Genomic DNA, 13523 nt, shown 5'->3' on the forward strand with positions numbered 1-13523 from the left:
CAGACAGAATGTTCTGAACACAAACGTAGCACTTCAGTTGATTTATGCCTTATTTGATCAAAATGTGTGATCACTCATACTCTACTTATAATGTATAATATTTAATGTTTACAGTTTTCTTACAGTTGTGTAAGAAAAATGAAAGAGTAGTTAATTGCCACTCACTGGCCTGTTTAGCCTCTTCATAAAAACATGCAAAAACGTACAGATTAATAAAAATAGCATGGAGGCTATACATGCAAGTATTTTTGGTTTGTAAAAATGACAACGTAGTCTACATGTTTGACCTGAGTTTTCATTGCAAATACAGATTTTGGACCAGCAGGTGTCTTATAACTTAATTTGTGGGCTAGCTAAATTTCACATAGCCTATAAATACATCTGCCCTTTATGGGGAACAAGAGAACACAGAGTAATCTTAGACAACTTAATCCAAATATTTGCCAGAGATCAGTAATCATGATTAGAAGACCTGGCATCTTTCAAATCATCTCAGATGTATTTAACAAGGTTACGAAGAAGAGCGGGCCCCTGTTTTTGCATACTTCAAATCACAGGGAAGTGTTAAAAGTGTAAAACTCTAGCAGGAATTTTTGCCTCTAGCAATGTTAGGATTAGTATTGCTGCATGACTCCCATGTACTCACATATCAAACCTTTTTGTTCACCTTTCTTTATTCATTACACATGTTCGTGTTTTAAGTTTTAAAGGAATAGGCCAATACACCCAAAAATGCAAATTTGGGGAAAATTTACCATTGGGACATCCAAGATGTAAATGAACATGAGTCCTCTATCCATAATGTTACTTTCTCATCTGAATCAGGAGAGAAATATGCACAGATCAAGTAGGCCCTATCATCTACAAGTGAAAACAATCCAAAACAGTTCTAAGCAATTATGTTGGTGGATTTTGATGTAAAAGGGATGGATTATGGACTGGTATTTTGGCCATAAGTGATAATTTAACACCTTAGCAATGGATTTGTTTCTTACAAACATGCAGCTTTTTCACAAGACATTAATTGATCTACTAGATTGGTGTTGATTACTTGTGGATTCTTGAGATGTTGGCATGTTTTTACGTCAATTATCTATACTTCAGACATTCTGTTAACGAACTTTGCAACTACTTGTCAGTTGTAGACTGTTAGGTTAGAGTTAGTAGAATAGTAGGACAAGTAGTGTGTTGGGGGGACCAGTAAAATAAAGTGTTACCATGATGCTTTTTGGACTTTCATTCTGATGATGGCACCCATTCACTGGTGAGCAAGGGATGAATTTCTCCAAATTTGTTCTGATGACGAAACTCGTTAAGTTCCTCTGATTATTACGCTCTAATTAAAGTTTTAATATAAAATCTGTTTTGCGTGTTGTTTTGATTCATATGAGCCTGTCTGTCCCGTGAGAGAACTAGTAAGACCACCTTCACATTTCAAAAGCGGGCACTACTGTATGTACTCATGCGCTCGTGCACATGTCAGCAATGGATCTGTTCTTTTTCTTGTAACTGTATTTACCGAGCTCCTCACTCATGAATATTTCTCAGAGTAGTGCGGGTCTCGGCACCGTGCTGCCTCTTACTAGTTTTCGAGAACATCCTTTTTTTTCTCTTCAGTATAACTCTCGCCACAGCCATCATTTGTATCAACGTGTCCGTGTTTGTGTGTCCATCGTGATGAACAGATCCCTGCGCAGCGAGAACCGCTTCATGTACATGCTCAGCACGTGTCTCAGTGACTTCTGCACGGGCGTCTCCCATTATTATGTTGGAGTTATGGATGTACGCGATTATTATGACTCACCGACTCGAACTTTCTACATTGTTCCCATTTTCTTGGGTCTGTCCTATATGGCGATTCTGGCCGCGCAGGCGGACCGCTACCACGCGCGGTCTCAGCGCCTTTTAAATACTCGCAGCGCATGACGCGGAGCAGAACCCTGCTGGTGATTCTGGCCTACTGGCTTTATGCTTTTCTCATAGTGGCTGTTCAAAATTTGGTGCCTGTGGAGGTTGCTAAAAGAGTGACGGGCTTTGGTGCTTTGGTGACGAACATTTTCACCGTCATTATCATGATTGGGTTGAACGTCAGGCTGTTCTTCATCGCCAGATTTCAGCTGGAACGCGAACCCCCGAGCGAGGAACGCGACAACAAGCGCGCGTCCATTTATCTCATCATAATAGTGGCCGCGTGTTTTTCTGATCGCGTGGTTGCCTCTTTTTCTTCATGTCATTATATGTAATTTTGCTGGGTCTACGTGCTATACGTTCAGAAATGAGGGCACAGACCCCCTGCGCATTTTGGCGCGTCTCAATGCAGTCATCACACCATTACTGTACATCAGAGGCTGTACTGCACTCAGGAGCACCATAATGATTCAAGTCTGGAGAATAGCATGCTACAAGAGGAAAGGGTAAATCTATCACACGCGCACACGTGCAGTTTCTCACAGGAAATCTGAAAATATCAGGAAGCCTGAAAATAAAAATGTAATATTTGTCAAGTCTTGTCTTCTACAGTAAACAGCTATATCTGTATATATTGAAACATGTTGTGCTGGTCTGCAGATTGAAATCTAGACCATGAGACATACAGCAGGCCTTTGTTTGGTATTGCTCAGTAAAGTCCTCTTCTTCTTTTTTCCATCCATTTTCCAACTCGCTTTATCGTCTGAAGGGTCACTTTCCCAGCGTCTCGGGCCAGTCAGGGGACCCCTGAACCGATCACACACACATATTCACACCTATGGGTGATTTTACAGTGTCCAGTTCACCTATGCTGCATGTCTTTGAGTTGTGGGGGAACTCACACAGACACACGGAGAACATGCCAACTCTAGACAGAAAGGCTTCTCACTGTGCCACCCTCTTTTTCCCTGATTTTCCAGGTTAATCTCATTTATTGGCATATTTCCTCCCATAATTTTCTCTTCCAGATTTAACCTTTTACAATTTCTCTGTTGCACTCATATGTTATATTATGGCAAAAGTTGTTTCATCTTTTTTCAGAGTGAACCCACAGAATGTGGAGAAGACTGTAGACAGAATGTAGCAGTGATGTGACAAACCTCAAGCAAAAGGACTTTTTAAAAATACTTAAATATTCAGTAAACATTTGTGAATCTAAACACACAAACAAAGTTAAAACTCTATGAGCAGTTTCATGTCCCTGTCCTTTTTTTTCCACTTGACGCATGTTGTATCTTGAAATAGTAGTATTTTAACAGGGCAAGTGTATTAATGTTTTATGCGTTTTAATTTTAAGTTGTTAGGAACTGACTTTTTTACGAATTATATAAAGTGCCAAGATTATATTGTGTATGTGACATCTGTAAGTACAAGCTATAAGACTGATGATTTTTTTCCGTGAATCTATATCCAGAGAGAATGCCCCTTTTATTCTACTGTTGTTCTTGTGGACTTATGTAAATGAAAGTGTGACAATCATTTTATTTTTATTTTTAATTTAGAAATGTAACACATGGACGTGTGTCAAATAAAGTCACAGACACCTCAAGATCAAAATGTCATTTTTTACAGAGACAAATATTTTCTCCCTTCAACCATGGAGTCATGCTACTCTTTACTAGCATTCTGTCGCTTATCTTCAGTTTCCTTCTACACTGAAATTCTGGAAAAAGTTACACATAAAGCCATCGAGTCAGACTGAGAAATGGATAGTTCGCACCCATCACATGTTATCTGAGGAATTCGTCTAGGATCTTTAGAGACTTTGGACAAGGTATTCTCGAAACAATACTTGAAGATTCAACAGAAAGTACTGACACTTCTCACAATGACTCCTGTATAGTTACTCTACTAAATTGCAACATGAGCCACCTAACAATTTATCATGAGCCCACATCTTAGAGCAATTTCTAAAGTAACTAAAAACATTTGCATACATCTACTTTTTACAGTGTTCACATCCCATCACTGCCATATTCTTGCATGTGTTTTGGTGAACAGCATGTCGCATGAACCCTTTATTATCTTCAGTTTAAACAAAATTGTGCATGGCAGTGGCATTTGACTTATTGTTTTCCACTGGCAACAGCAATTACAACTAACCATGATTATTTTGTTGTAGCTTCCAGTTCTGTTCTCATGGCAGTTATTTTTGAGAACAGCTCTGTTCTCTGTTCTGATGGCAAACCTATATGTGTAGTAAAATTTTGTATTGTAGTGTTACCCTTTCATTGTTTGGCCTGTTAACTTATGGATTAACTTTCTACTGATGTATTTATTTCTTTTAAATTATAATTATAAACATAATGGTTTTTTTCACAGTCCTACACTGTTAGCTTTGTTATTTTTACTTTTAGGGGACAATTACAAAGAATGTGTTTTTGTATTCCACTCCATTGTTTTTCTGTATAAACATAGACTAGACGGATGTCTTTGACCTTTGACTATTTTGAAGTAGAAGCATAAACACTGCATTTTTAAAATGCAGTATCAAATTAAAAACTATTTAAAAAAAAAAAAACACACACACACACATATTCACACTTATTCAGACCTTGTGTTTTTTTTCATTCCATCTTATGTTTTTATAATTTTTTTAAATGTGAGTGTGATTTGCTTGTTACTGAATGTTTTTGTGATCATAACTGTTTGGTTTTTAACTCCGTATGTCCGATAACCCTTTCTCATGTTTTTAATTCATATCAGATGTACATGAAATATAACACTAATGCAGGTCAGTTCAATGAGATAAATCAGCATTTTATAAAAAGCTGGATCTTTATCAGTTGCTTGGTGCTGTGGTTTCTCTGAATATAAGTGCTGAACATTCAAGTAGATTATCATCACAGCTTGGCACTTTGCTAAATCATTTATCTAGAAGGACTGTGTCGAGCACTGGATGACCAGTTGAAGGCAATGCTTAACGCCTTTATTGTTTACTCAACTGCATATGTATTGTTATGCCTTTGAGATGTTGTGAATGTTGAAACTGTGTATAACGTTACCATCACTGGGATTAAAGTGATTAAATGCACCTTAGTTCTGTGTCTGCCTATTTACTTTTTAATTTTTAGAAAACTCATTGCCCTTACTCTTGAAAACCCTAAATTTGGCCCAGTGTTTGTTCCAGTTCATGTTAATGTTTCGGTTGCTTCTTGTTTACAGATGTCACTTGATGTCCATTGCAGAATCTGGTCCCTGAAGCAAAACTAGTTTCTCCTGTTATGGTGCAATGTGTTGTGATAGTGTCCACTGGAATAGTCATTTTTGTTGTTTTTGTCTTTGATATCCATTCAAGTGTACTTGATATCCTCATGTTGACACATTTACAACTTAATTATACCCTAAGTGGAAAACTGTGAGCCTGTTGTGGTTGTAAGACTATGAGGAGTGACAGTCCAAATACAGGACTAATTGCGTTAAAGCATTCAAAGGTGAAAGCTGTTAGAACCATTTATCATCACCGGGGTTTTGGAATACAAATTAACCCTCGGGAAGAAGACTTCAGCACAACAGTGGATCACAGGAGATGAAAATCCCTTGTTTGGTGATCATTACTGTGGTTAATCAGGCAGATACACACAAAAACAAACAGATGTAATTGATGTAATTTGAGACATCACACATGAGACACTGACACATGCCACAAACAGATAACCTCCCCGTGCTGAGATGCGTCGTATCATGTGTCAACGATACAGATATTGTCAAAAAAAGCATAAAAAATGGGCAATATTAAGAGGTTTTAGCATTTCCAATTAATGTAGGCATGCGTTGCATGCTTGTGTTGCTTGACCCCTCCCCGATAATATCAATGGTGATGAAAGAAAGTAACATTCAGACAGAATGTTCTGAACACAAACGTACCACTTCAGTTGATTTATGCCTTATTTGATCAAAATGTGTGATCACTCATACTCTACTTATAATGTATAATATTTAATGTTTAATGACACAGTTGATGAAAGAGTAGTTAATTTCCACTCACTGGCCTGTTTAGCCTTTTCATAAAAACATGCTACAGATTAATAAAATAACATGTAGGCTATACATGCATTTCGTACTTGGTGGTTTGTTATAAGCATTTTTGGTTTGTAAAAATGACAACATAGCCTACATGTTTGAACTTAGTTTTTCGTTGCACTTACAGATTTTGGACCAGCAGGTGTCTTATAACTTAATTTGTGGGCTAGATAAATTTCACATAGCCTATAAATACATCTGCCCTTTATGGGGAACAAGAGAACACAGAGTAATCTTAGACAACTTAATCCAGATATTTTAATCAAATCCGCAAATTCGTTTGAAGAACCAATTTGCCAGAAATCAGTTATCACGATTAGAAGACCTGGCATCTTTCAAATCATCTCAGATGTATTTAACAAGGTACGAAGAAGAGCGGGCCCCTGGACAGAGATGGTGCATACGTTTTGCATACTTCAAATGGAAAGTGTTAAAACAGTAAAACTCTAGCAGGAATTTTTTCCTCTAGCAATGTTAGGATTAGTATTGATGCATGACTCCCATGTACTCACATATCAAACCTTTTTTCACGTATCAAACCTGTTCACCTTTTTTATTCATTACACATGTTCGTGTTTTAAGTTTTAAAGGAATAGGCCAATACACCCAAAAATGCAAATTTGGGGAAAATTTACCATTGGGACATCCAAGATGTAAATGAACATGAGTCCTCTATCCATAATATTACTTTCTCATCTGAATCAGGAGAGAAATATGCACAGATCAAGTAGGCCCTATCATCTACAAGTGAAAACAATCCAAAACAGTTCTAAGCAATTATGTTGCTGGATTTTGATGTAAAAGGATGGATTATGGACTGGTATTTTGGCCATAAGTGATAATTTAACACCTTAGCAATGGATTTGTTTCTTACAAACATGCAGCTTTTCACAAGACATTAATTGATCTACTAGATTGGTGTTGATTACTTGTGGATTCTTGAGATGTTGGCATGTTTTTACAACAATTATCTATACTTCAGACATTCTGTTAACGAACTTTGCAACTACTTGTCAGTTGTAGACTGTTAGGTTAGAGTTAGTAGAATAAGTTGACATGTACTTGCAAAGTAACTTAATAAGTAGTGTGTTGGGGGGACCAGTAAAATAAAGTGTTACCATGATGCTTTTTGGACTTTCATTCTGATGATGGCACCCATTCACTGGTGAGCAAGGGATGAATTTCTCCAAATTTGTTCTGATGACGAAACTCGTGAAGTTCCTCTGATTATTATGCTCTAATTAAACTTTTAATATAAAATCTGTTTTGCATGTTGTTTTGGTTCATATGAGTCTGTCTGTCCCGTGAGAGAACTAGTAAGACCACCTTCGCATTTCAAAAGCGGGCACTACTGTATGTACTCATGCGCTCGTGCACATGTCAGCAATGGATCTGTTCTTTTTCTTGTAACTGTATTTACCGAGCTCCTCACTCATGAATATTTCTCAGAGTAGTGCGGGTCTCGGCACCGTGCTGCCTCTTACTAGTTTCGAGAACATCCTTTTGTTTCTCTTCAGTATAACTCTCGCCACAGCCATCATTTGTATCAACGTGTCCGTGTTTGTGTCCATCGTGATGAACAGATCCCTGCGCAGCGAGAACCGCTTCATGTACATGCTCAGCACGTGTCTCAGTGACTTCTGCACGGGCGTCTCCTATTATTATGTTGGAGTTATGGATGTACGCGATTATTATGACTCACCGACTCGCACTTTCAACATCGTTGCCACTTTTCTGGGTCTGTCCTATATGGCGATTCTGGCCGCGCAGGCGGACCGCTACCACGCGGTCTCAGCGCCTTTCAAATACTCGCAGCGCATGACGCGGAGCAGAACTCTGCTGGTGATTCTGGCCTACTGGCTTTATGCTTTTCTCATAGTGGCTGTTAATAATTTGGTGCCTGTGGAGGTTGCTAAAAGAGTGACAGGCTTTGGTGCTTTAGTAGTGAACATTTTCACCGTCATTATCATGATTGGGTTGAACGTCAGGCTGTTCTTCATCGCCAGATTTCAGCTGGAACGCGAACCCCCGAGCGAGGAACGCGACAACAAGCGCGCGTCCATTTATCTCATCATAATAGTGGCCGCGTGTTTTCTGATCGCGTGGTTGCCTCTTTTTCTTCATGTTATTATATGCAATTTTGCGGGGTCTACGTGCTATACGTTCAGAAATGAGGGCACAGACCCCCTGCGCATTTTGGCGCGTCTCAATGCAGTCATCACACCATTACTGTACATCAGAGGCTGTACTGCACTCAGGAGCACCATAATGATTCAAGTCTGGAGAATAGCATGCTACAAGAGGAAAGGGTAAATCTATCACACGCGCACACGTGCAGTTTCTCACAGGAAATCTGAAAATATCAGGAAGCCTGAAAATAAAAATGTAATATTTGTCAAGTCTTTCTACAGTAAACAGCTATATCTGTATATATTGAAACATGTTGTGCTGGTCTGCAGATTGAAATCTAGACCATGAGACATACAGCAGGCATTTGTTTGGTATTGCTCAGTAAAGTCCTCTTCTTCTTTTTTCCATCCATTTTCCAACTCGCTTTATCGTCTGAAGGGTCACTTTCCCAGCGTCTCGGGCCAGTCAGGGGACCCTGAACCGATCACACACACATATTCACACCTATGGGTGATTTTACAGTGTCCAGTTCACCTATGCTGCATGTCTTTGAGTTGTGGGGGAACTCACACAGACACACGGAGAACATGCCAACTCTAGACAGAAAGGCTTCTCACTGTGCCACCCTCTTTTTCCCTGATTTTCCAGGTTAATCTCATTTATTGGCATATTTCCCTCCCATAATTTTCTCTTCGAGATTTAACCTTTTACAATTTCTCTGTTGCAAAACTCATATGTTATATTATGGCAAAAGTTGTTTCATCTTTTTTCAGAGTGAACCCACAGAATGTGGAGAAGACTGTAGACAGAATGTAGCAGTGATGTGACAAACCTCAAGCAAAAGGACTTTTTAAAAATACTTAAATATTCAGTAAACATTTGTGAATCTAAACACACAAATCAAAGTTAAAACTCTATGAGCAGTTTCATGTCCCTGTCCTTTTTTTTCCACTTGACGCATGTTGTATCTTGAAATAGTAGTATTTTAACAGGGCAAGTGTATTAATGTTTATGCGTTTTAATTTTACGTTGTGTGACCGGTCTTTATCTTCTCTCTGCGTTGTGTTGCTATTTTAACCAGACCGGACAACAAGAGATTCTTTGGACCACTTTTTTTTATTCTGAATGAATAAAAAGGAAAATTTATGAAAAAAAAAAGTCAATCCGTGGCCTTTCTCCACAATTTCAACATTGACCTTTCCCCAGCTGCGCTTACCGCGAACTGCCATCATATTACAATTATTAAATGAACTGCATATGATTAAATCAACAATATTTAACATTTTTCTCAATGTAAAACATTTCACATGAATTCAAAACAACAATATTAACAGAAACATGGATAGAAAACATACCTGAATGAATAAAAAGGAAAATTTATGAAAAAAAAAGTCAATCCGTGGCCTTTCTCCACAATTTCAACATTGACCTGCCAGTCAAAACAGATAATTTTAGCCACGGAACTTACAGGGTTAATAAACACCAAAAGAAAATACATACTTCATGTTACCCAACCTCTATTAGTTTTACAATAAGATTAAATTGTATTTTTAACGAAAAAAATACATATTAGTCACAAGAAACAAGCTAATTTAAAACTTTTTAGTGAGAGCTCCAGCAGAACTCACCTTTCCCCAGCTGCGCTTACCGCGAACTGAAGGAAAACAATGTACTATACTATATGTACTATATGTACTATATTTTAACAATTACAAAATAACACTGAAAAATTTACATACAAGGATAGAAACAGCTCAAATAACATTCCAGATGAAAGAAAAATTCCCAGAATAGAAAAATAATTATATAAATATAGCTGCAAGCAGCGATGGCGGGCTCAAGCCATCAGCGCAATCGCCGCCCCGGTGGCATCAGGAAAACTGTGCCCAGCGGGCACATGCATTTACAGTAACTCTATGGCAGTCTGGTTTTAAGGATTCGACAATTAAAGGGTTAATCCAAACCATCAAGACTATGAAAGACACACACACACAGAACAATATATAAAACTTTAGTAACACTTTTAATAAGGTTTCAGTTATTAACATTAACTATATTAATTAACATGAACAATAATTATATAGCATGTCAATGTCAGTTAATAGTCAAAACTTAAAAAAAAAATTATCTGTTAACATTAGTTAATGCACTGTGAACTTAAATCAACAAACATTAATAAATTCTGTGAAAATATATTGTTCATGTTCATTAACTAATGTTTACAAATTACACCTTATTATAAAGTGTTACTAAAACCTTTATTGATTTACACTGTGTGCACAATTATTAGGCATGTTGATATTCTGATTTTTTTTTCCAAGCACATTTTACCGATTCCCAACGACATCAATCTTAATAACTACCATTAATTTTGTATTCAATCATTTATGAGTGATATATAATTGTCCATGAAGGCTGGAAGAGAAAAACTCCTTATATTCAGGTGTGCAGAATTATTAGGCAATTCTTTTTTTTACAGATGAAATGAGCCAAAAAAGACTGAAAAGTCAAAAATTATTAAATCCCCATGAGAATTATTCAAAACTATTGCAATACAGAAATTGACAGGTGGAGAAAAGACACAAGTTAACTGCAAAAGAATTAAGAATTAAGACTTTTCAGAATAGAAGATGGAATAAAAATGAGCTCCCATAATTACTGCCAGATTCTGGAACAGGTTTTGGGGATTTTTTTTTGATTGGGTAGGGAAATTTTTATTTTTGGTTAAGATACATTTTTCCAAAAGAGAATACATATATATATATATATATATATATATATATATATATATATAATGAACATGTATGTCCAGACTGCTCTTTTCCTTAGTGTTTGTTTATTGTAATTAAGTTTCATAAATATGCAACTAACCATCATAAAAAAATATTACATGATGCTTTTTATAGATTACTTTCACTGAAAAAAAATCTACAATATATATCCATCTTACCATAAGGAAAATTCAAAAACCTCTCCACAAAAAATAATTACTTTCATTTGATATTGTAGAGGTGGAACCTCTGGATTGTTCTGATAGACCTTTGAAAACTGACGACTCCGGTAAGAGAGTAAAGGGCTCAGAGAGTCACATCCAAGAAAGCTTTAATGAGTTGGGTTTATACAGGCCACATTGGTGAGTTTGAAGGTATACAGGCAAAAGGTATTGGGGTTTGTATGAGTGTGTGTGTGTGTGAAATAAAGGAAAATTGTGGAAATTAGTTATAAAGAATATTACAGTCTTTCTATTAACTTACTTCAGATGCTAAACACTTCCATTCTGAACAGAAATAGATAAACAATCATCAATGGTCTTAAATTTACTGACAAATATACACCATGATAGCGCAGCATATAAAAAACGATCTCAAAATAGCTAACAGATCAAGATTTATATGTTAAAATAACAACAACAACACATTACAGCATGTGTCTGTGATACTAGCATGTTAGTTTCCCAACATAGATTAACAAATAACCCAATATTGTGTGAATATACGCTTACAAGATTAGTGTATCATCAACACAATAACATCAACATTATTAACATTCATGTTTCCGTTAGAGAATGCAAAATAACCTTACTTTTTCCGCATGAACGCACACAACATTAAAAGTTCGGTTGCTCACCGTGACCCAGCACGCGTGGTGTATATAGCTCAGTGTCTTAAAGGGAAGGTGTATAGGTATCAGTAAAATGAAACATACGCACCCTCTAGTGGTAAAATATGAAATTGAAACTAAAGGAAAAGACTTTCCTACATTGCTGCCCCCAAATTTAGTATTTTAATTTGTAATTAGTTAGGAAAGTCTCAGTGTCAGTTACTATTTCCTTCCTCATCCTCCCACCGATGGCAACTTAACTAACCGGGGCAACAGGCCGTAGATAAGTGCGCCCTTTAACTTGCACTTCATGCAGTACGTATGCGATTATCTACTCCTGCAAATGTTTTTAGCCACTCTGCCAATAGGCCACAAAGCTCGGGGCAACTGTGGATCAACTATCATTACGATCTATCCAGTACTCAGATTGGCAGTGTCCTTTTGCCATTTTTTGGCGGGGCTGTAGGCTTGGTAAGTAATGTCGGATAAAGTTTACCCAGAAGTGATCGGCTAGAATTTGGCTGTGTCGCCACCGTCTTCTTCCTAACAAATCACTAGATGAGTAGATGGCTTGTGGGAGTGAGGCATCCCGACGACCCATCAGTAACAGATTCGGTGTGACAGGGTCCGGGTCTGCAACATCTGATGAAACATAGCCGAGTGGCTTAGAGTTGAGAATTCCCTCAACCTCTATCAGCACTGTACGCAAGACTGCTTCAGTCACTGTTTGATTGCCCAAGACTACCTGAAGAGCACTTTTTCACCGACCGTATCTCTCGCTCCCAGGTTCCTCCAAAGTGTGGAGCATGTGGAGGGTTAAACTGGAAAGCAATTTCCTGGTTGGATAGATGTTCTTTAAGTGGACCTTGTAACAATGCGAAGGCTTCCTGGAGTTCAGTGGCTCCTCCTCTGAAGTTTGTGCCTCTATCAGCCAGTATCTCATATGGCTTACCACGACGTGATATAAATCGTCTTAATGCCATCAGGAAGGCATCTGTGTCCATGTTCTCCAAAAGATCAAGATGTATGCAACTTGTTGTCATACATTTGAATATGATGCCCCAGCGCTTCTCTGTGCGCCCTGCCTATCTTAATAATGAAAGGGCCAAAACAATCTATACCAGTGGACCAGAAAGGTGGTTTGTACAGTCTTAGTCGTGAGGGGGGCAAGTCTGCCATCTTCGGAATTGCAGGACTTGCTCTCCATTTTTGACAAGTCTCACAATTGTACTGATGTTTCTTGATGGATTCTCTGCCACGCAGGATCCAGTACTTGCGTTTGATCTCACCTAAGACCCGTTCTGGACCTGGATGAAGAAGCTGGTTGTCATATTCTTTGATTAAGAGCATTGTAATCTGATGTTTAGGGTCCAATATTATGGGATGTATTGTGTCTGGATCTAGGCCCTCAGCTCGGCAGAGTCGTCCCCCAACTTGAATTAAGTCAAGTGTCTGATCATATTCAGCGGAAAGTGAAGCAAGACGACTCTGGGCAGATATGGATTTACCCTTGGTCCGTGTGCAGCAACCTCTTCTGGGAAGCTGTCCCTCTGAGCTTGTCTTAATAGATGTAGTTTAGCTGCTATGGCATCTGCTGCAGTCATGATAGCAGCCGCCCTGTGAAGGGACTGGTGAGTAGCCTTCAACAGTTCTTTCCAACTCTTAATATTGGAGATGTCAGATTGAGACTTCACAAGACATGCATTTCCACAGAATAATAGTTTTTTCAGCTCATCACGGTCGTCAGGAGCTGCGAATTCAGGCAGTGATGGCCAGGTGTTAGGATGTTGATGGAGGAATTG

At 38.1% G+C, this 13523-nt stretch overlaps 1 protein-coding gene and 1 pseudogene across 1 annotated transcript; both read left to right on the top strand.

The window, feature by feature from the left end:
• The first annotated feature begins 1533 nt into the window (after positions 1 to 1533).
• Positions 1534 to 2493, top strand: LOC122135666 (annotated as a pseudogene).
• A 4738-nt stretch (positions 2494 to 7231) lies between these two features.
• LOC109099133 (melanocortin receptor 4-like) lies at positions 7232 to 8785 on the top strand. Its single transcript, XM_042715950.1, has one exon. The coding sequence runs from the start codon at positions 7426 to 7428 to the stop codon at positions 8302 to 8304; it is 879 nt and encodes a 292-aa protein (XP_042571884.1). The 5' UTR covers positions 7232 to 7425; the 3' UTR covers positions 8305 to 8785.
• The last annotated feature ends 4738 nt before the right edge of the window (positions 8786 to 13523 follow it).

Source organism: Cyprinus carpio, chromosome A25, assembly GCF_018340385.1.
Source record: "Cyprinus carpio isolate SPL01 chromosome A25, ASM1834038v1, whole genome shotgun sequence".
NCBI classification, from domain to species: domain Eukaryota; kingdom Metazoa; phylum Chordata; class Actinopteri; order Cypriniformes; family Cyprinidae; genus Cyprinus; species Cyprinus carpio.

Coding starts and splice junctions, on each gene's coding strand:
- LOC109099133 (XM_042715950.1), top strand. CDS start 7,426: ATGAATATTTCTCAGAGTAGTGCGGGTCTCGGCACCGTGCTGCCTCTT.